Source organism: Ctenopharyngodon idella, chromosome 8, assembly GCF_019924925.1.
Source record: "Ctenopharyngodon idella isolate HZGC_01 chromosome 8, HZGC01, whole genome shotgun sequence".
NCBI lineage: Eukaryota > Metazoa > Chordata > Actinopteri > Cypriniformes > Xenocyprididae > Ctenopharyngodon > Ctenopharyngodon idella.
In genome coordinates this window covers 18,423,323-18,446,126 of record NC_067227.1, presented here as the reverse complement: position 1 = coordinate 18,446,126, position 22,804 = coordinate 18,423,323, and the positions used below count along the sequence as shown (strand labels likewise).

Genomic DNA, 22,804 nt, shown 5'->3' with positions numbered 1-22,804 from the left:
TATTGGTGTAATTAACATGTTTAAATTATCAACAGAGCATTCAACACTATTCAACACCTCAAGCGCAGGCGTAGTGTCTTCAGAAGGATGCCAGATTATTCTATTCTAAAAACATTTAGAGCTGCCTGGACTCAGCCCACTTTATTTTCCTCATAAGAAACAACATTTATGGGACAGTTCACTGTAGATTTTGTTGATGATTTGAAATATGTTATTTAATTGTGAGTCCGCCAAGCAGTTTTTGAGATTTCAGGATTCCCCCATTCAAATAGATAGGACTTGGTCTTGGATGCCCGAAATAGCTGCCCGGAGGCGTTGCAAATATGGCCGCTGAGTGAACAGACTTTCCTTGAAAGGGACTTTGGCTTGAATCAGAGCTGTGCGCAGCGTGTTACATTACTGAGTTCTGATTGGTCCATCGCTGTTATAGTTTGTTAATTATCATACAGAGAATTTTAAAATTTCTTTTATATGATAAGATTTACATAATACATAACACTGTTAATCTACAGGGGATGGTAAGGGGGGATTGGTGGCTTTACAGAGGGGTTGCCTTTTGTCATTTTTTTCAACAAGGGGGATGCCATTCCCCACATCCCCCCTCAAATCGAGCCCTGCTTTTAACCAATAAAGACATTCAAACCACCATCCTGAGAAAATAAAAATATATATTTTAGAGAATTTCCATGTGAGAGGGTTCCAGAGATCCCCTGGAAATGACAGAAAACTGACACTTACCTTCTTTGGAGCAGGTATCATCTGGAGTTGATGCATTGTCCTCGAGTTTATAGTCCCGATTACATGCAACATACCGCTGGTGCTGTCTTGCGAGTGCATGTCTAAAAGTGGAATGGAATGCAGCCATAGGCGCACAGTGCTGTTATTTTCCTGAATGAATCCGAGTCCTTGAACGGATTGGTCGAATGAGCGAGAGAGTGTGTGTGCGAATGAGTTTGGTAGTGTGCACAAAAAAGTTTGATAGTGTGTGAGAAACGTTATAGTAATGTATGAGAGAGGGTTTGATAGTGTGTGTGAATGCTTTGATAGTGTGTGCGTGAGTAAAGTTTGAAATATGTCTTGAATGGCCTCTTATATGGTTTTGCTGGGTTACGGGATCTCAGTGATGATAGGTTTTGGTGGGTTATGAGATCTCAATAACGGTCGGTTTTGCTGGGTTATGAGTTTTCAATAACAGTTGGTTTTGGCGGGTTATGAGATTTCAATGACGGTCGGTTTTGTTCCGTTGCGAGTTTTCAATGACGGACGGTTATATTCGGTTACAAGATTTCAATGACATCTGTGTTATTCGGTTATGAGATTTCAATGATGGCTGGTTGAGTCGGTTTTGGTGGGTTACGAGATCTCAGTGATCCTTTATTAGATTTCAATGATGGTCTGTCTTTGTTTAATGACAGTTGGTTTTGTTCTTTTGTTCTGTTATGAGATTTCAATGATGGTCGGTTTTGTTCCGATACAAGATTTCAATGACAGTCAGTTTTATTCGTTTATGAGATCTCAATGACGGTCAGTTTTGTTCCTTTATCACATTTCAATAACAGTCAGTTTTCATTGTCAGTCACAAGATGTCAATTCGGTATGTTTTGTTCTTTTATGAGATTTTAATGACAGTTGCTTTTGATCAACAACTTCAATGATGCTTGGTTTTGTTCTGTTATGAGATTTCAATGACGGTTGATTTTGTTCCTTTACAAGATTTAAATGATGGCCATTTTTTCCATTATGAAATTTCAATGCCACTTGGCTTAGTTTCTTAATGAGATTTTAATGACGGTCGGCTTTGTTTCTTAATGAGATTTCAATGATGGTAGGTTTTCAGTGTCAGTTTTTTTTCTGTTATAAGATTTCAATGACAGTCGGTTTGTTCTGTTGCGAGTTTTCAGTGATAGCCGGTTATATACCGTTGTGAGTTTTCAATGATAGCCGGTTATATTCGGTTACAAGATTTCAATGACATCTGTTTTATTCGGTTATGAGATTTCAATGATAGTCGGTTTTCAATGATAGATCTGAATGATGGTAGGTTTTCAGTGTCAGTCAGTTTTTTTCTGTTATAAGATTTCAAAAACGGTCTGTTTTGTTCCTTTGTTTTTTTATGAGATTTCAAAGACAGTCGGTTTTGTTCCTTTACGAGATTTGAGTGACAGTCGGATTTGTTCAGTTACGAGATTTCAATGACGGTCGGTTTTGTTTTTTTGCAAGATCTCAATGACGATCGGTTTTGTTCCTTTTCAAGACATCAATGAGTTGATTTTGTTCCTTTACAACATTTGAATGACGGTCAGGTTTTGATCTTTTGTTTTTTTATGAGATTTCAAAGATGGTCGGTTTGTTCTTTTTTTTTTTTTTATAAGATTTAAAAGACAGTCAGTTTTGTTTCGTTACAAGATCTCATTGCTCTCAGTGATGATAGATTTTGGTGGGTTATGAGATCTCAGTGATGGTAGGTTTTGTGGGGTATGAGATCTCAATGACAGTCAGTTTTGGTGGGTTAGAGATCTCAATGATGGTTGGTTTTGCTAGGTTATGAGATTTCAATGATGGTCATTGAAGTCTGACTTTTTCAGTTACAATATTTCAAAGACAGTCGGTTTTGTTCCTTTTTTTTGTAAGATTTAAAAGACAGTCGGTTTTGTTTCGTTACGAGATTTTAATGACGGTCGGTTTTGTTCCTTTCTTTTGTAAGATTTAAAAGACAGTTGGTTTTGTTTCGTTACGAGATCTCAATGACGGTCGATTTTGGTGGGTTACGAGATGTCAATGATGGTCAGTTTTGGTTGGTTATGAGACCTCAATGGTAGATTTTCAGTGTAAGTTTTTTTTTCCGTTATAAGATTTTAAAGACGGTCAGTTTTGTTCCTTTGTTTTTTTATGAGATTTCAAAGACAGTCGGTTTTGTTCTGTTACAAAATCTCAATGACGGTTGGTTTTGCTAGGTTATGAGATTTCAATGATGGTCGGTTTTGGTGGGTTACGAGATCTCAATGACGGTTGGGTTTGCTAGGTTATGAGATTTCAATGATGGTTGGTTTTGGTGGGTTACGAGACCTCAATGATGGTAGGTCATTTTTTTTCTGTTATAAGATTTTAAAGACGGTCAGTTTTGTTCCTTTGTTTTTTTATGAGATCTCAAAGACAGTTGGTTTTGTTCTTTTACGAGATTTGAGTGATGGTCGGATTTGTTCAGTTACGAGATTTCAATGACGGTCTGACTTGTTCAGTTACAATATTTCAAAGACAGTCGGTTTTGTTTCATTAGGAGATTTCAATGATGGTCGGTTACAAGATTTCAGTGAGGGTCAGTTCTGCTGGGTTATGAGACCTCAGTGATGGTAGGTGTTGTTGGGTTACGAGATCTCAATGACGGTGGTTTTGGTGGGTTACAAGATGTTAATGACGATTTGTTTTGCTAGGTTATGAGAGTTCATTGATGGTCAGTTTTGGTGGGTTGATCTCAGTGATGGTAGGTTTTGGTTGGTTACGAGATCTCAGTGATGGTCAGTTCTGCTGGGTTACGAGATCTCAGTGATGGTAGGTTTTGTTGGGTTACGAGATCTCAATGTCGGTTGGTTTTGCTAGTTTATGAGATTACAATGACGGTTGGTTTTGGTGGGTTACGAGATCTGAATGACGGTTGGTTTTGCTAGGTTATGAGATTTCAAAGACAGTCGGTTTTGTTCCTTTACGAGATTTGAGTGACGGTCAGATTTGTTCAGTTATGAGATTGTAATGATGGTCAGACTTGTTCAGGTACAATATTTCAAAGACAGTCTGTTTTGTTTCGTTACGAGATTTCAATGACGGTCGGTTACGAGTTGGTTTTGCTAGTTTATGAGATTTCAAAGACAGTCAGTTTTGTTCCTTTATGAGATTTGAGTTCCTTTGAGTCGATTTTGTTCCTTTTTTTTATAAAATTTAAAAGACAGTTGGTTTTGTTTCGTTACGAGATCTCAATGACGGTCGATTTTGGTGGGTTACGAGATCTCAATGATGGTCAGTTTTGGTTGGTTATGAGACCTCAATGGTAGATTTTCAGTGTAAGTTTTTTTTTTCCGTTATAAGATTTTAAAGATGGTCAGTTTTGTTCCTTTGTTTTTTTATGAGATTTCAAAGACAGTCAGTTTTGTTCTGTTACAAAATCTCAATGACGGTTGGTTTTGCTAGGTTATGAGATTTCAATGATGGTCGGTTTTGGTGGGTTACGAGATCTCAATGACGGTTGGGTTTGCTAGATTATGAGATTTCAATGATGGTTGGTTTTGGTGGGTTACGAGACCTCAATGATGGTAGGTCATTTTTATTTCTGTTATAAGATTTTAAAGACGGTCAGTTTTGTTCCTTTGTTTTTTTATGAGATTTCAAAGACAGTCGGTTTTGTTCTTTTACGAGATTTGAGTGATGGTCGGATTTGTTCAGTTACGAGATTTCAATGACGGTCTGACTTGTTCAGTTACAATATTTCAAAGACAGTCGGTTTTGTTTCATTAGGAGATTTCAATGACGGTCGGTTACAAGATTTCAGTGAGGGTCAGTTCTGCCGGGTTATGAGATCTCAGTGATGATAGGTGTTGTTGGGTTACGAGATTTCAATGACGGTGGTTTTGGTGGGTTACGAGATGTTAATGACGATTTGTTTTGCTAGGTTATGAGAGTTCATTGATCGTCAGTTTTGGTGGGTTGATCTCAGTGATGGTAGGTTTTGGTGGGTTACGAGATCTCAGCGATGGTCAGTTCTGCTGGGTTACGAGATCTCAGTGATGGTAGGTTTTGTTGGGTTACGAGATCTCAATGTCGGTTGGTTTTGCTAGTTTATGAGATTACAATGATGGTCGGTTTTGGTGGGCTACGAGATCTGAATGACGGTTGGTTTTGCTAGGTTATGAGATTTCAAAGACAGTCGGTTTTGTTCCTTTACGAGATTTGAGTGACGGTCAGATTTGTTCAGTTACGAGATTTTAATGATGGTCAGACTTGTTCAGGTACAATATTTCAAAGACAGTCTGTTTTGTTTCGTTACGAGATTTCAATGACGGTCGGTTACGAGTTGGTTTTGCTAGTTTATGAGATTTCAATGATGGTCGGTTTTGGTGGGTTACAAGATCTCAATGACGGTTGGTTTTGCTAGGTTATGAGATTTGAGTGATGGTCGGTTTTGGTGGGCTACGAGACCTCAATGATGGTAGTTCGTTTTTTTCTGTTAGAAGATTTTAAAGACGGTCAGTTTTGTTCCTTTGTTGTTTTATGAGATTTCAAAGACAGCCAGTTTTGTTCCTTTATGAGATTTGAGTTCCTTTGAGTCGATTTTGTTCCTTTTTTTATAAAATTGAAAAGACAGTTGGTTTTGTTTCGTTACGAGATTTCAATGATGTTCGATTACGAGTCGGACGGTCGGTTACAAGATCTCATTGATCTCAGTGACAGTAGGTTTTGGTGGGTTACAAGATCTCAATGACGGTTGGATTTGCTAGGTTATGAGATTTCAATGATGGTTGGTTTTGGTGGGTTACGAGACCTCAATGATGGTAGGTCATTTTTTTTCTGTTATAAGATTTTAAAGACGGTCAGTTTTGTTCCTTTGTTTTTTTATGAGATTTCAAAGACAGTCGGTTTTGTTCTTTTACGAGATTTGAGTGATGGTCGGATTTGTTCAGTTACGAGATTTCAATGACGGTCTGACTTGTTCAGTTACAATATTTCAAAGACAGTCGGTTTTGTTTCATTAGGAGATTTCAATGATGGTAGGTCATTTTTTTCTGTTATAAGATTTTAAAGACGGTCAGTTTTGTTCCTTTACGAGATTTGAGTGACGGTCAGATTTGTTCAGTTACAAGATTTAAATGACGGTCGGACTTGTTCAGTTACAATATTTTAAAGACAGTTGATTTTTTTCTTTTGGTAAGATTTAAAAGACAGTCGGATTTGTTTCATTATGAGTTTTTGATGACGGTTGGTTACGTGATCTCAGTGATGGTAGGTTTTGTTGGGTTACGATATCTCAATGACGGCCAGTTTTGGTGGGTTACGAGATCTCAGTGACGGTTGCTTTTGCTAGGTTATGAGATTACAATGATTGTTGGTTTTGGTGGGTTACGAGATCTCAGTGATGGTAGATTTTGTTGCATTATGAGATCTAAATGATGGTCGGTTTTGGTGGGTTACGAGATGTCAATGACGGTCGGTTTTGTTCGGTTTTGAGAGTTCAATGATGGTTGGCTTTGGTGGTTTACGAGACCTCAATGATGGTAAGTTTTCAGTGTCAGTTGTTTTTTTTCCCTTTATAAGATTTTAAAGACGGTCAGTTTGTTCCTTTACGAGACTTGAATGACGGTCAGATTTGTTCAGTTACGAGATTTCAATGACAGTCAGACTTGCTCAGATACAATATTTCAAAGACAGGCAGTTTTATTCCCTTTTTTTATAAGATTTAAAAGACAGTTGGTTTTGTTTCGTTACGAGATTTCAATGATGGTCGGTTACGAGATCTCATTGATCTCAATGATGGTAGATTTTCTTGGGTTACGAGATGTCAATTACGATTCGTTTTGCTAGGATATGAGAGCTCATTGTAGGTCAGTTTTGGTGGGTTACGAGATCTCAGTGATGGTCGGTTTTGCTGGGTTACGAGATCTCAGTGATGGTAGGTTTTGTTGGGTTACAAGATCTCAATGACAGTTGGTTTTGCTAGTTTAAGAGATTTCAATGATGGTTGGTTTTGGCGGGTTACGAGATCTGAATGACGGTTGGTTTTGCTAGATTATGAGATTTCAAAGATGGTCGGTTTTGGTGGGTTACGAGACCTCAGTGATGGTAGGTCGTTTGGTTTGGTTTGGTTGCAATATTTTAAAGACAGTCAATTTTTTTCCTTTTTTTTTGTAAGATTTAAAAGTCTGATTTGTTTCGCTACGAGATCTCAGTGATGGTAGGTTTTGTTGGGTTACAAGATCTCAATGACGGTCGGTTTTGGTGGGTTACGAGATCTCAGTGATGGTAGGTTTTGTTGTATTACGAGATCTAAATGACGGTCGGTTTTGGTGGGTTACGAGATGTCAACGACGGTTGGTTTTGCTAGGTTTTGAGAGTTCAATGATGGTCGGTTTTGGTGGGTTACAAGACCTCAATGATGGTAGGTTTTCAGTGTCAGTTGTTTTTTTTCTGTTACAAGATTTTCGTTGTTGCGTTACGAGATTTCAATGACGGTCGGTTACAAGATCTTATTGATCTCAATGATGGTAGGTTTTGGTGGGTTATGAGATCTCAATGATGGTAGGTTTTGGTGGGTTACGAGACCTCAATGATGGTAGGTTTTCAGTGTCAGTTTTTTTTTTCGGTTATAAGATTTTAAAGACGGTCAGTTTGTTCCTTTGTTTTTTTATGAGATTTCAAAGACAGTCAGTTTTGTTTCTTTATGAGATTTGAGTGACGGTCAGATTTGTTCAGCTACAAGATTTTAATGACAGTTGGACTTGTTCAGGTACAATATTTCAAAGACAGTCTGTTTTGTTTCGTTACGAGATTTCAATGACGGTCGGACTTGTTCAGGTACAATATTTCAAAGACAGTCTGTTTTGTTTCGTTACGAGATTTCAATGATGGTCGGTTACAAGATTTCAGTGATCTAAGCGATGGTAGGTTTTGGTGGGTTACGAGATCTCAGTGATGGTCGGTTTTGGTGGGTTACGAGATCTCAGTGATGGTCGGTTTTGCTAGTTTATGAGATTTCAATGATGGTCGGTTTTGTTGGGTTACGAGATCTCAGTGACTGTTGGTTTTGCTAGGTTATGAGACCTCAATGATGGTAGATCGTTTTTTTCTGTCATAAGATTTTAAAGACGGTCAGTTTTGTTCCTTTGTTTTTTTATGAGATTTCAAAGACAGTGGTTTTTTTTTCAGTTACAAGATCTCAATGACGGTTGGTTTTACTAGGTTATGAGATTTCAATGATGGTCGGTTTTGGTGGGTTATGAGACTTTAATGATGGTAAGTAGTTTTTTTTCTGTTATAAGATTTTAAAGATGGTCGGTTTTGATCCTTTGTTTTTTTATGAGATTTCAAAGACAGTCAGTTTTGTTTCTTTTTTTTATAAGATTTAAAAGACAGTCAGTTTTGCTTCGTTACGAGATTACAATGACGCTCGGTTACGAGTCGGACGGTCGGTTACGAGATCTCATTGATCTCAGTGATGGTAGGTTTTGGTGGGTTACGAGACCTCAATGATGGTAGGTCGTTTTTTTTCTGTTATAAGATTTTAAAGATGGTCAGTTTTGATCCTTTGTTTTTTTATGAGATTTCAAAGACAGTCAGTTTTGTTCCTTTTTTTTTATATAAGATTTAAAAGACAGTCGGTTTTGTTTCGTTACGAGATTTCAATGACGGTCGGACTTGTTCAGGTACAATATTTCAAAGACAGTCTGTTTTGTTTCGTTACGAGATTTCAATGACGGTCGGACTTGTTCAGGTACAATATTTCAAAGACAGTCTGTTTTGTTTCGTTACGAGATTTCAATGGCGGTCAGACTTGTTCAGTTACAATATTTCAAAGACAGTCTGTTTTGTTTCGTTATGAGATTTCAATGACGGTCGGTTACGAGATTTCAGTGATCTCAGCAATGGTAGGTTTTGGTGGGTTACGAGACCTCAATGATGGTAGGTTTTCAGTGTCAGTTTTTTTTTTTCGGTTATAAGATTTTAAAGACGGTCAGTTTGTTCCTTTGTTTTTTTATGAGATTTCAAAGACAGTCAGTTTTGTTTCTTTATGAGATTTGAGTGACGGTCAGATTTGTTCAGCTACAAGATTTTAATGACAGTTGGACTTGTTCAGGTACAATATTTCAAAGACAGTCTGTTTTGTTTCGTTACGAGATTTCAATGACGGTCGGACTTGTTCAGGTACAATATTTCAAAGACAGTCTGTTTTGTTTCGTTACGAGATTTCAATGACGGTCGGACTTGTTCAGGTACAATATTTCAAAGACAGTCTGTTTTGTTTCATTACGAGATTTCAATGATGGTCGGTTACGAGATTTCAGTGATCTAAGCGATGGTAGGTTTTGGTGGGTTACGAGATCTCAGTGATGGTCGGTTTTGGTGGGTTACGAGATCTCAGTGATGGTCGGTTTTGCTAGTTTATGAGATTTCAATGATGGTCGGTTTTGTTGGGTTACGAGATCTCAGTGACTGGTTTTGCTAGGTTATGAGACCTCAATGATGGTAGATCGTTTTTTTCTGTCATAAGATTTTAAAGACGGTCAGTTTTGTTCCTTTGTTTTTTTATGAGATTTCAAAGACAGTGGTTTTTTTTTCAGTTACAAGATCTCAATGACGGTTGGTTTTACTAGGTTATGAGATTTCAATGATGGTCGGTTTTGGTGGGTTATGAGACTTTAATGATGGTAAGTAGTTTTTTTTTCTGTTATAAGATTTTAAAGATGGTCGGTTTTGTTCCTTTGTTTTTTTTTATGAGATTTCAAAGACAGTCAGTTTTGTTCAGTTACAAGATCTCAATGACGGTTGGTTTTGCTAGATTATGAGATTTCAATGATGGTCAGTTTTGGTGGGTTACGAGATTTCAATGATGGTCGGTTTTGGTGGGTTACGAGACCTCAATGATGGTAGGTCGTTTTTTTTCTGTTATAAGATTTTAAAGATGGTCAGTTTTGATCCTTTGTTTTTTTATGAGATTTCAAAGACAGTCGGTTTTGTTCCTTTTTTTTTATATAAGATTTAAAAGACAGTCGGTTTTGTTTCGTTACGAGATTTTAATGACGTTCGGTTACGAGTCGGACGGTCAGTTACAAGATCTTATTGATGGTAGGTTTTGGTGGGTTACGAGATCTCAGTGATGGTCTGTTTTGGCGGGTTACGAGATCTAAATGATGGTCGGTTTTGGTGGGTTACGAGATGTCAATGACGTTTGGTTTTGCTAGGTTTTGAGAGTTCAATGATGGTCGGTTTTGGTGGGTTACGAGACCTCAATGATGGTAGGTTTTCAGTGTCAGTTGTTTTTTTCTCTGTTATAAGATTTTAAAGACGGTCAGTTTGTTCCTTTGTTTTTTTATGAGATTTCAAAGACGGTCGGTTATGAGTCGGACTGTCGGTTACGAGATCTCGTTGATCTCAGTAATGGTAGGTTTTGGTGGGTTACGAGACCTCAGTGACAGTAGGTCGTTTATTTTCTGTTATAAGATTTTAAAGATGGTCAGTTTTGTTCCTTGGTTTTTTTGAGATTTCAAAGACAGTCAGTTTTGTTCCTTTACGAGATTTGAGTGACGGTCAGATTTGTTCAGTTACGAGATTTCAATGACGGTCAGACTTGCTCAGGGACAATATTTCAAAGACAGCTGGTTTTGTTCCTTTCTTTTTTATATAAGATTTAAAAGACAGTCGGTTTTGTTTTGTTACGAGATTTCAATGACAGTCAGTTACGAGATCTCATTGATCTCAATGACGGTAGGTTTTGGTGGGTTACGAGACCTCAATGACGGTAGGTCGTTTTTTTTCTGTTATAAGTTTTTAAAGACGGTCAGTTTTGTTCCTTTGTTCTTTTATGAGATTTCAAAGACAGTTGGTTTTGTTCGGTTACAAGATCTCAATGACAGTTGGTTTTGCTAGGTTATGAGATTCCAATGATGGTCGGTTTTGGTGGGTTACAAGATCTCAATTACGATTGGGTTTACTAGGTTATGAGATTTCAATGATGGTCGGTTTTGGTGGGTTACGAGACCTCAATGATGGTAGGTCTTTTTTTCTGTTATAAGATTTTAAAGATGGTCAGTTTTGTTCCTTTGTTTTTTATGAGATTTCAAAGACAGTCGGTTTTGTTCCTTTACGAGATTTGAGTGACGGTCGGATTTGTTCAGTTACGAGATTTCAATGACGGTCAGACTTGTTCAGTTACAACATTTCAAAGACAGTCGGTTTTGTTTTGTTACGAGATTTCAATGACGGTCGGTTACGAGATCTCAGTGATCTCAGCGATGGTAGGTTTTGTTGGGTTACGAGACCTTAGTGATGGTCGATTTTGCTGGGTTACGAGATCTCAGTGATGATAGGTTTTGTTGGGTTACGAGATCTAAATGACGGTCGGTTTTGGTGGGTTATGAGATGTTAATGACGGTTGGTTTTGTTAGGTTATGAGAGTTCAATGATGGTCGGTTTTGGTGGGTTACGAGACTTCAATGATGGTAGGTTTTTTAGTGTCAGTTTTTTTTTTTTTCTGTTACAAGATTTTAAAGACGGTCAGTTTGTTCCTTTACGAGATTTGAGTGACGGTCAGATTTGTTCAGTTACGAGATTTCAATGACAGTCAGACTTGCTCAGATACAATATTTCAAAGACAGGCAGTTTTATCCCTTTTTTTATTTTTTTATTAAGATTTAAAAGACAGTCGGTTTTGTTTCGTTACGAGATTTCAATGACGGTCGGTTACGAGATCTTATTGATCTCAATGATGGTCGGTTTTGGTGGGTTACGAGACCTCAATGATGGTAGGTTTTCAGTGTCAGTTTTTTTTTTCGGTTATAAGATTTTAAAGACAGTCAGTTTGTTCCTTTGTTTTTTTATGAGATTTCAAAGACAGTCGGTTTTGTTCCTTTACGAGATTTGAGTGACGGTCAGATTTGTTCAGTTACGAGATTTTAATGGCGGTCAGACTTGTTCAGGTACAATATTTCAAAGACAGTCTGTTTTGCTTCGCTACGAGATTTCAGTGATCTAAGCGATGGTAGGTTTTGGTGGGTTACGAGATCTCAGTGATGGTCGGTTTTGCTGGGTTACGAGATATCAGTGATGGTAGGTTTTGTTGGGTTATGAGATCTCAATGACGGTCTGTTTTGGTGGGTTACGAGATCTCAGTGATGGTTGGTTTTGCTAGGTTATGAGATTTCAATGATGGTCGGTTTTGGTGGGTTATGAGACCTCAATGATGGTAGGTCGTTTTTTTCTGTTATAAGATTTTAAAGACTATCAGTTTTGTTCCTTTGTTTTTTTATGAGATTTCAAAGACAGTCGTTTTTTTTCAATGATGTTCGGTTACGAGTCGGACGGTCGGTTACAAGATCTTATTGATGGTAGGTTTTGGTGGGTTACGAGATCTCAGTGATGGTCTGTTTTGGCGGGTTACGAGATCTCAGTGATGGTAGGTTCTGTTGCGTTACGAGATCTAAATGATGGTCGGTTTTGGAGGGTTACGAGATGTCAATGACGTTTGGTTTTGCTAGGTTTTGAGAGTTCAATGATGGTCGGTTTTGGTGGGTTATGAGACCTCAATGATGGTAGGTTTTCAGTGTCAGTTGTTTTTTTCTCTGTTATAAGATTTTAAAGACGGTCAGTTTGTTCCTTTGTTTTTTTTAGGAGATTTCAAAGACGGTCGGTTATGAGTCGGACTGTCGGTTACGAGACCTCAGTGATGGTAGGTCGTTTATTTTCTGTTATAAGATTTTAAAGATGGTCAGTTTTGTTCCTTGGTTTTTTTATGAGATTTCAAAGACAGTCGGTTTTGTTCCTTTACGAGATTTAAGTGACGGTCAGATTTGTTCAGTTACGAGATTTCAATGACGGTCAGACTTGCTCAGGGACAATATTTCAAAGACAGCTGGTTTTGTTCCTTTCTTTTTTATATAAGATTTAAAAGACAGTCGGTTTTGTTTTGTTACGAGATTTCAATGACGGTCGGTTACGAGATCTCATTGATCTCAATGATGGTAGGTTTTGGTGGGTTACAAAACCTCAATGACGGTAGGTCGTTTTTTTTCTGTTATGAGATTTTAAAGACGGTCAGTTTTGTTCTTTTCTTCTTTTATGAGATTTCAAAGACAGTTGGTTTTGTTCAGTTACAAGATTTCAATGACGGTCGGTTACGAGATCTCAGTGATCTCAGCGATGGTAGGTTTTGTTGGGTTACGAGATCTCAGTGATGATAGGTTTTGTTGGGTTACGAGATCTAAATGACAGTCGGTTTTGGTGGGTTATGAGATGTTAATGACGGTTGGTTTTGTTAGGTTATGAGAGTTCAATGATGGCCGGTTTTGGTGGGTTACGAGACCTCAATGATGGTAGGTCATTTTTTTTCTGTTAAAAGATTTTAAAGACGGTCAGTTTTGTTCCTTTGTTTTTTTTTATGAGATTTCAAAGACAGTCAGTTTTGTTCAGTTACAAGATTTCAATGACGTTCGGTTACGAGTCGGACGGTCGGTTACAAGATCTTATTGATGGTAGGTTTTGGTGGGTTACGAGATCTCAGTGATGGTCTGTTTTGGCGGGTTACGAGATCTCAGTGATAGTAGGTTTTGGTGGGTTACGAGATGTCAATGACGTTTGGTTTTGCTGGGTTTTGAGAGTTCAATGATGGTCGGTTTTGGTGGGTTACGAGACCTCAATGATGGTAGGTTTTCAGTGTCAGTTGTTTTTTTCTCTGTTGTAAGATTTTAAAGATTTCCTTTGCTTTTTTATGAGATTTCAAAGACGGTCGGTTATGAGTCGGACTGTCGGTTACGAGATCTCGTTGATCTCAGTAATGGTAGGTTTTGGTGGGTTACGAGACCTCAGTGATGGTAGGTCGTTTATTTTCTGTTATAAGAATTTAAAGATGGTCAGTTTTGTTCCTTTGTTTTTTTTATGAGATTTCAAAGACAGTCGGTTTTGTTTCTTTACGAGATTTGAGTGACGGTCAGATTTGTTCAGTTACGAGATTTCAATGACGGTCAGACTTGCTCAGGGACAATATTTCAAAGACAGCTGGTTTTGTTCCTTTCTTTTTTATATAAGATTTAAAAGACAGTCGTTTTGTTTTGTTACGAGATTTCAATGACGGTCGGTTACGAGATCTCATTGATCTCAATGATGGTAGGTTTTGGTGGGTTACGAGACCTCAATGACGGTCGGTTTTCAGTGTTAGTCATTTTTTTCTGTTTTAAAATTTGAAAGACGGTTGGTTTTGTTCCTTTGTTTTTTTATGAGAATTCAATGACGGTCAGTTTTGTTTCGTTACGAGATCTCAGTGATGGTAGGTTTTGGTGGGTTACGAGATCTCAGTGATGGTCGGTTTTGCTGGGTTACGAGATCTCAATGACGGTTACTTTTGCTAGGTTATGAGATTTCAGTGATGGTCTGTTTTGCTGGGTTATGAGATCTCAGTGATGGTAGGTTTTCAGTGTCAGTCGATTTTTTTTCTGTTATAAGATTTCAAAGACGGTCTGTTTTGTTTCATTACAAGATTTCACTGACGGTTGGTTTTGTTCCATTACGAGATTTCAATGATGGTCAGTTTTGGTGGGTTACGGGATCTCAATGACGGTCGATTTTCAGTGTCAGTTGTTTTTTTGTGTTATAAAATTTGAAAGACAATTGGTTTTGTCCCTTTGTTCTTTTATGAGATTTCAATGACAGTCGATTTTGTTCGGTTACAAGATCTCAATGACGGTCGGTTTTGTTTCATTACGAGATTTCAATGACGGTCGGTTACGAGATCTCAGTGATGGTAGGTTTTGTTGGGTTACAAGATCTCAATGACGGTCCGTTTTGTTGGTTTACAAGATCTCAATGATGGTCGGTTTTGGTGGGTTACGAGATTTGAGTGACGGTCGGATTTGTTCAGTTACGAGATTTCAATGACGGTCGGTTTTGTTCCTTTGCGATGACGGTCGAGATTTCAGTGACGGTCGGTTTTGTTTCTTTGCAAGATCTCAATGATAGTTGGTTTTGTTCCTTTTCAGGATTTCAATGATGGTCGGTTTTGTTCCATTACGAGATTTCAATGATGGTCGCTTTTGGTGGGATACGAGATCTCAAAGACGGTTGGTTTTGTTTCTTTGGTTTTTTTTAATGAGATTTCAAAGACAGTTGGTTTTGTTCCTTTATGAGATTTGAGTGACGGTCGGATTTGTTCAGTTACAAGATTTCAAAGACAGTCGGTTTTGTTTCATTGTGAGATTTCAATGACAGTCGGTTTGTTCCGTTGCAAGTTTTCAGTGACGGTTGGTTTTGATCCATTGCGAGTTTTCAATGATGGTCAATTATATTCGGTTACAAGATTTCAATGACATCTGTTTTATTCGGTTATGAGATTTCAATGATGGCCAGTTTTGTTTGGTTACGAGTCGGTTTTGGTGGGTTACGAGATCTCAATGACGGTCGGTTTTCAGTGTCAGTCGGTTTTTTTCTGTTATAAGATTTCAAAGACGGCCGGTTTTGTTCCTTTACGAGATTTCAGTGACGGTCAGTTTTGTTTCTTTGCGAGATCTCAATAACAGTTGGTTTTGTTCCTTTTCAAGATTTCAATGAGAGTCGGTTTTGTTCCTTTACAAGATTTGAGTGACAGTCAGATTTTTTGAGTTACAAGATTTAAAAGGCAGTCGGTTTTGTTCCGTTGCGAGTTTTCAATGACAGCCAGTTATATTCGGTTACAAGATTTCAATAGTATCTGTTTTATTTGGTAATGAGATTTCAATGATGGCCGGTTTTGTTTGGTTATGAATCGGTTTTGGTGGGTTCCAAGATCTCAGTGATGGTAGGTTTTGGTGAGGTACGAGATCTCAGTAACGGTCGGTTTTGGCGGGTTATGAGATCTCAATGATAGTCGGTTTTGCCTGGTTATGAGATTTCAATGATTGCCGGTTGTTTATTTATTATTTATTATGGAAAGCTGTTCATTCATGTTGTTTTGTGTTTCCATTTAGAACAAAGTGTGACGAAAACGAAAATAAAAATATGAATAAAACCCACATGACAGAATATGTGATAAATGAATGGTTTCTTAGTTTTTGTTTTGTTTTAGTTTAGTTTCTGTTTTGAAGACAAAAAAAAAAATCATACCTTTTGACACTTACCTTCTTTGGAGCAGGTATCATCTGGAGTTGATGCATTGTCCTCAGGTTTATGACACTTCTTTTGATATTGTAACACACTGTACCACAGGCAGAGCCAAAAAAAAAAAAAAATTCATCTTTCCCTCTCTTACTCTCTCTCTTTCTCACACACAGATTATCCTGAACAGACCAGCTAATTTAGTTTGCACTAAATGCTCATTCAGTTTCAGCTTGCTAAACCATTTAATCTGGTTTATACTTAATATATATTTGAGCATTTTTTGTCCAAATATTTCATAAAGCCTTCGCTAAGCAATCAACAGAAATATATATCAGTAAACCCAATTAATCAGACTGTACATCTAATCCTCAGAGCCCAATTTTCATTCATGTTAAATATGACACATATCCTGACTAAAGTCGATCTGACTGGACAAAGGTAAAGAAAGGTTGGCAGTTAAAAACAGTCCCAAGATCAGTCAAAAAACAGACACACAGAGCACAGGCTGGCAGTTTAAATGAATGATAAATGTATTTTTGCTTTTTTTTTTTTTTAAACTTAAATCATTGAGCATCATACACAGAGGCATAGAATAACTGTAAACCAGAACCGAAAGATACAGAGAAGATTTATGTACAAATACAAAATTAATCTGTCAGTCTTTCTTCCATAGAAGGAAGGAAGGAAAGTATGCTGGTGAAAAGAAAAGAAAAAAAGAAAGAGAAAGATCGCAGGATGTATTGGGTAAGCTACTGACACACACTTCGGTTTCTTTATAAATATTTTTCTGTCATCCACTCCTGGATTGCGAGAAATGTGGGGAGTGGCAGGTACTGTAGGTTTCTCCTGGGGTCAGTTGTTAAAAAGGAACATGGAGGTATGTGTGTGTGTGTTTCAGCGTGTGGCTCATAACAGTAGGCAGCCATTTCTCTTCTTGCGCTTGCGCACCTGCAGCGCCGCCCTGGTGGCCATCTCAAACACCTCACGCACTCCGTCTTTAGTTTTAGCCGAACACTCCAAATATCCAAATGCACTGATCCTGTTAGCCATGTCACGGCCCTCCTCTGGTTTTACAGGTTCCTAAAACACACGTACACAATGAGAGGCAGCATTTCTTTAGAGAAAATAAACTCTTTTCACCCTCTAGTTTCATTTGTGATAATAAGAAATGTTTCTTGAGCAGCAAATCAGCATATTAGAATGATTTCTGAAGTATCATGCGACACTGAAAACTGGAGTGATGATGCTGAAAATGCAGCTTTGCCATCACAGGAATAAATTACATTTTAAAATACATCAAAATAGAGTTATTTTAAACTGTAATAATATTTCACAATGCTACTTTTTTTTTTTTTTTTTTTCAAATAAATGCAACCTTGGTGAGCATAAGAGACTTCTTTCAAAAAAAACTCACCACAGTTTTTTGAAAGAAGTCTCTTATGCTCACCAAGGCTGCATTTATTTTTATTTTACTTAACCCTAAACTTTTGAATGGTAGTTTATAACAGGAAAATTTCATCATAATGTAATTTTCTTCTGAAAGTCATTAACATTTCACCACATCTCAAATGGTTTAATATCATAGCAGTTAATATCAACATTTTTAGAATAAAATGGCTGACTCCTTTGTCCTACTAAAGCTGATTTCATGACTAGCAATTTATGTATCCTAAATATACACTAATAATATTTTCACACTTTTTATATAATTTGACAACATTACAGCTTGACTGGAAATATTTGAAAAAATATTTGCCTCAAATGACATTTAGCTTCTTTGTTTTGTTTTTTTCTTTTCTTCTCCTACACATCACATGTCTCACTTGCTCTTCACTAACAATACAGTGCATTTTCAAGCAGGCTGTGTGGAAACTATCCCCTCACATCAGTGCATAAACTTCCGGGTAGACAGCTTTAACCAACCTCTCCGGCATGTATAGGCACTTCCTTTTCTCATTACACCATTGTTAAGTGTATATGCAGAGTTTCTGTCATCTTTTTTACTTACCCTAATGTCATTCAGCACTGTTTTCATGAAAGGTAAACCTCCATTTCAGCTGCCCTCTTATATTTGCATTCTGTGTTATTTATATTTAGGCACTGACTCACATGGAGACAGACTCGATTCATATTAAAATGTAACTTTTATGTACTTGAGGTAGGTTACAACTTAAGTATTGTGACGCAACTTATTGTAACTAAGGTTACAATAAACAATGAACTAAAATAAACATTTCATACTGTAGTATGCTGAATGTCACATGACTTACAATCTGCCACATTCTTGTAGAGATAAAATCAGGGTTTGAGCTCAATGAGCATTCCTAGACACTAACGACAATGTTTGTTAGCTACCTTAAATGGTGCTCGAACGTCTACACCCACAACAGTTCCTTTCAACACAAAGCATTGTGGGTAAAAGTAGCCTAACAATTTGGAAAATATGATGGATCACAACTGTAGAAATTTTGTATTCTAAAATCTTTCTCATTAGCAAATTTAAACTTAAAAATGCTACATGTATAAAAATAAAAGTATTATGATGACTAGCATGGAAGTTTCACTACTGTTTCTGCCTTACTCTTACAAACACCCTTCAGTATTATGTAATCCCTGAGGGCAGCTTTATCCCCACAGGAAACAGCTGCATTTTCATTTTCCTTTGTGGCTGTCAGAAACAGGAAGTGTCCTGTTTGCTAAGGCAAAGGCCAACAAAAGGGCTCTGCTGTGTCTTACAAACCTCTACTTCAAGTTACTATGGCAACACCTGTTTAACACGTGCGCGCACACACACACACACACACACACACACACACACACACACACACCATACCTGTTTCATCTTGATCAGCTCCCTGCGCGTGTGTTCATCATTTCGCAGGTCCTTTTTATTGCCCACGAGGATGATGGGAACGTTGGGACAAAAATGTTTTACCTCTGGCGTCCATTTCTCTGGAATATTCTCTGAAAGAGGCCAGAACAGAAGTTACAAAATGTGATGTCAATGTTAAGATATTTTTAGAAATAACTGAAAACAATAAATTATAAATATTAATAATTACAGTAAAATAATATTGTGTTCGAGTATTTAATAATCTTAAAATGTTAATAATAATAATCTTACATTTTACCTTAATGTAATATGTACAAGTTGAATTACTTGCATTTATATAAATTGCATTTGCTTTGAAGCAGATAAAAAAAATGCTGCATTTATTTGATTAAAACTACAGTAAATCTGTTTTAATACATTTTAAAACGTAATTTATTCCTGTGATGGAAAAGCTGAATTTTCAGCATCATTACTCCAGTCTTCAGTGTCACATGATCCTTCAGAAATCATTCTAATATGCTGATTTGGTGCACAAGAATTATTCTTATTATTATCATTATCAATGTTAAAAACAGTTGTGCTGCTTAATATTTTTTGTAGAAATTTTGATGTATTGTTAATTTTTTAATCAGGATTCTTTAATAAACTAGTTCAAAAGAACAGCATAACATAAATGTCTTTGCTGTCACTTGATTTCTTTAAAAAAAAAAAAAAAAAAGAACAGAACAGAACAGAACAGAAAAAAAATATTCTTACTGACTCCAAACTTCTGAACAACAGTGTATGTGTGTAGTTAGGTACCTAAACTATCTGGGCTGTCTATAGAGAAGCACATCAGAATAACATCTGTGTCTGGGTACGACAATGGCCTCAACCGATCATAGTCCTCCTGACCAGCTGTGTCCCATAGAGCCAACTCCACCTGAGAGAGAGAGAGAGAGAGAGAGAGAGAGAGAGAGAGAGAGAGAGAGAGAGATGCAGATACTTTAGTATTTTTTGTCAGCTGATGGTATGTCACTGGACTTTGAATGGCATTATTGTCAATGTCAGTGGTCATAAATATAAAGACCATTTATAAACCTGAAGCTATTTAAAGAGGTCTTCAATGGGAATACAAAACATTCAAGGGTTAAAAGATTTAAGAGGTTTTTTGTGTGAGTTCAAGATATGGAGAAGAAATGTGTGTACTGGAGCATACAGGAAATAGAATGGATTGACAAACTGCAAATTACTTTTTCTATTTTTTGAATCAAAAGTTCTGAAACACTGTTCTGGAACAATTTAATCTTATCCATTCTTAACTTTTAGATTTATTTCAATATTGTTGTCTTCTATTTCAAAGAAGCTTACAAGTCCAAACCTGAACAAGAATCTCGAACAAACCATTTCCTGTTGTAGTAAGTTCAGAACAGTAGAGCACTCCCTCTTGCTGAACTTCTCACATTATAGCCATGTTTTCAACGCAGGAACTTTCCCCAGGAACTAGGGACTTTGGGGTGGTACTCAGTGTGTTTTCGACCACAGGGACAGGGTCTAAATGAAGCTCTGGGTAAAAATTTCCCCATCAGAAAGTCCCTGCTCACGAGGTAGTACTTTTTCAACATTCAGGAACTTTCGGGGGTGGGACTTGGGCGCTGAACATGCTGACTGGTTGATTTCACGCAGTATTTTGATTGGTTGACTCCATGCACCATTTTTGTTTCAACCACCATCTTTAAACAATGGAGTTTAATAAATACGACCGATGGACTGACGACGAGACCACGATGGAAAAGCAGACAGCAACAGGTCTGGGGGAAAAAAGTTCCTGGGACAAATTATTCCAGGTAATTTCGGTGGAAACGCAGCTTATATTCAGTATGCCTAATCAGGATGGCCTCAAATTTGGGTTAAAAGGCTGCAGAACACCTAATTCCCTCTCTCCAACAAGCATACACACATCACATTCTCAGTGCGTCTGTCCACAAAACAAAAAAGGAGGACTGTGTACAACACTATTTTAGAATAACTGACCTGTTTGCCATCCACCTCTATGTCAGCGATGTAGTTTTCGAACACTGTGGGCACGTAGACCTCTGGGAACTGGTCTTTACTGAACACAATGAGCAAACAGGTTTTTCCACAGGCTCCATCTCCCACAATCACCAGCTTCTTACGAATAGCTGCCATCACTACAGAAAAAGAGAGAAGACATTACCATTAGAAATGTTTCAAATGAAATTCACAAAACAAATACAATCTTCATATTTGCAATAATGACCCGCTGGCTGTAGATTATCCCACTTACAACATAGCTATTTAGCAAATAAATAAAATTACATTGTATGAAAATTGTACATATTAGCTTAAACTGTATATATTATCTTAAATAAATTTTACATTATATAAATTGTATTGGATGGATGGATGGATGGATTAGATTAAAGCATCCGCTAAGAAAGATAGTGGTAAATGGTAAAAATCTCTGTATAATATTATTCCATTTCCAATCCAATATACTTTTTCAATAGATTGGTTAGGTAACATATTTAGCTACAATTTAGCTACAAAGCTACAATTTCTATTACAGCTGGTAATCTTAAATGTTCTGGGAAGATGCATCATTTAGCCATTTTAAATTTCTTAGAGACTGCAGAGTGATACGAGAGAGGTGAAGGTAGAAAAATACATTGCCATTGACTGCAGTGAATATAATTCTAAACAAACATTTAACGAATCGGAATCAAGTATTCCAGAGAGCCACGAAATGCGTCCTAATAATCGCCATAACAGCTTGTTTCACATGAATGAACCCCTGTTGTTTAAGAGACACAACATAATAGAGTGTTGCAGAAATGGGTCTAAGATCAATCCTGCTTTTGTGCAGAATCAGGAGGCCAAAATGCTGATCAAGAGCCTAACTGAACTACAAAACTGAAATGAAAAGAGCACATTTTGTTCAAGGCCTTATTTGGGAGATGTTTCTGCATCCACACAAAATTAGAGCATGAAGAGTATGGAAAAAAATACAGTAAGAAAAAGACTTTCCTGTCCCACCCTTTTCCTCTCTTTCCCGCAATTTGGAGAAAAATAAGGACACGATGCCCCAAAAATGTCACGGCCAAAAAACATACACTCACAGCCACACTTTTTCTTTAAATAGTGCCAATCCAACCAGTTGTCCAATCCAAGCAGGACACACACACATACACACACACACACGTATAGAGAAGCAGCACTGCAATACAGTAGCCCAGTGAAAGCAGACACACTCCAACGGAGGATTTTGGCTTGTGAGAGTGACAGCAGAGTCGAGCAGACTGAGAGAGATTCATGTGTGTGAGAAAGATGTAGGTTATGAAATTTAGACTAATAAACACATATACCATTTTCCATCACATTAGCAGCAACTGTTTTCAATGTTGATAAGAATTTTTCTTGAGCACCAAATCAGCATATTAGAATGATTTTTGAAAGATTATGTGACACTAAAGACATTAATTATATTAAAATGGAAAACAATTCTTTTAAATTGTAATAATACTTTGCAATATTACTGTTTCTACTGTATTTTTAATCAAATAAATGCAGCCTTCATGAGAAGAGACTTCTTTCAAAAGCAAACAAACAAAACAACTTTTGAACAGTTGTGCATGTACCTTTAAAATACTTTTTTTAGCAAGGAAAGTGTGTGTGAAAGGTGGTCTGGGACCACCATTCCAGTCAAAACTGAACAGGTCTAAATGCATCTGGTTGTTGAAACCACATATTTAAATTTAACTCCTCCCAAAAATACTTAAATAAATGTGTGAGAGTGTGTTATAGGCTAAATAACATGTTATAGTCAGGTAAGACAGCGCTACTGCAGAACGCATCACCACAGATGAGCAGCTGAGCATCTTTTCAGCAAGACAACGTACAAACTGCCTGCAAATCAAACTGAAATTAAGTTGCAGGCGCTCAAAACACAATCATCTTCATTAAAAGTAATGAGACTAAATGATCTTACTAGTGCTGATGCCACTCTCTCTCCTATTACGGTCTTTGGTTTTAAAATAAGCTGATGATCAATAAAATACAGCTCATATTTGTTGCTTTCGGTGACGTGAACTCCATTAAATCTGCATATAGCGCGGGAATTGAAGATCGGTTTTATATCCATTTTGCAGAGAC

General features: G+C 37.2%; 1 protein-coding gene and 1 long non-coding RNA gene across 5 annotated transcripts in view; one reads left to right on the top strand and one right to left on the bottom strand.

Annotated features, from left to right (window-relative positions):
- Positions 1 to 1,423: 1,423 nt before the first annotated feature.
- Positions 1,424 to 16,710, top strand: LOC127517746 (uncharacterized). Of its 4 annotated transcripts, none has more exons than XR_007931364.1 (3): positions 1,424 to 4,525; positions 5,761 to 6,625; positions 6,660 to 16,710. It is a non-coding gene; the product is annotated as an uncharacterized LOC127517746 (long non-coding RNA). The 4 variants fall into 4 exon arrangements; XR_007931363.1 differs by having other exon boundaries at positions 5,761 to 9,596; positions 9,631 to 16,710; XR_007931366.1 differs by having other exon boundaries at positions 5,761 to 12,189; positions 13,299 to 16,710.
- rhocb (ras homolog family member Cb) overlaps positions 16,326 to 22,804 on the bottom strand; it is a 23,368-nt gene continuing 16,889 nt past the window's right edge. The window contains exons 2-5 of the mRNA XM_051903819.1: positions 20,666 to 20,823; positions 19,454 to 19,574; positions 18,653 to 18,783; positions 16,326 to 16,899 (exon numbers count right to left, since the gene is read on the bottom strand). Of these exons, the coding sequence (XP_051759779.1) occupies positions 16,726 to 16,899; positions 18,653 to 18,783; positions 19,454 to 19,574; positions 20,666 to 20,821 (582 nt within the window). The 5' untranslated portion in view covers positions 20,822 to 20,823 and the 3' untranslated portion in view covers positions 16,326 to 16,725. The remainder of the gene's footprint in view (positions 16,900 to 18,652; positions 18,784 to 19,453; positions 19,575 to 20,665; positions 20,824 to 22,804) is intronic.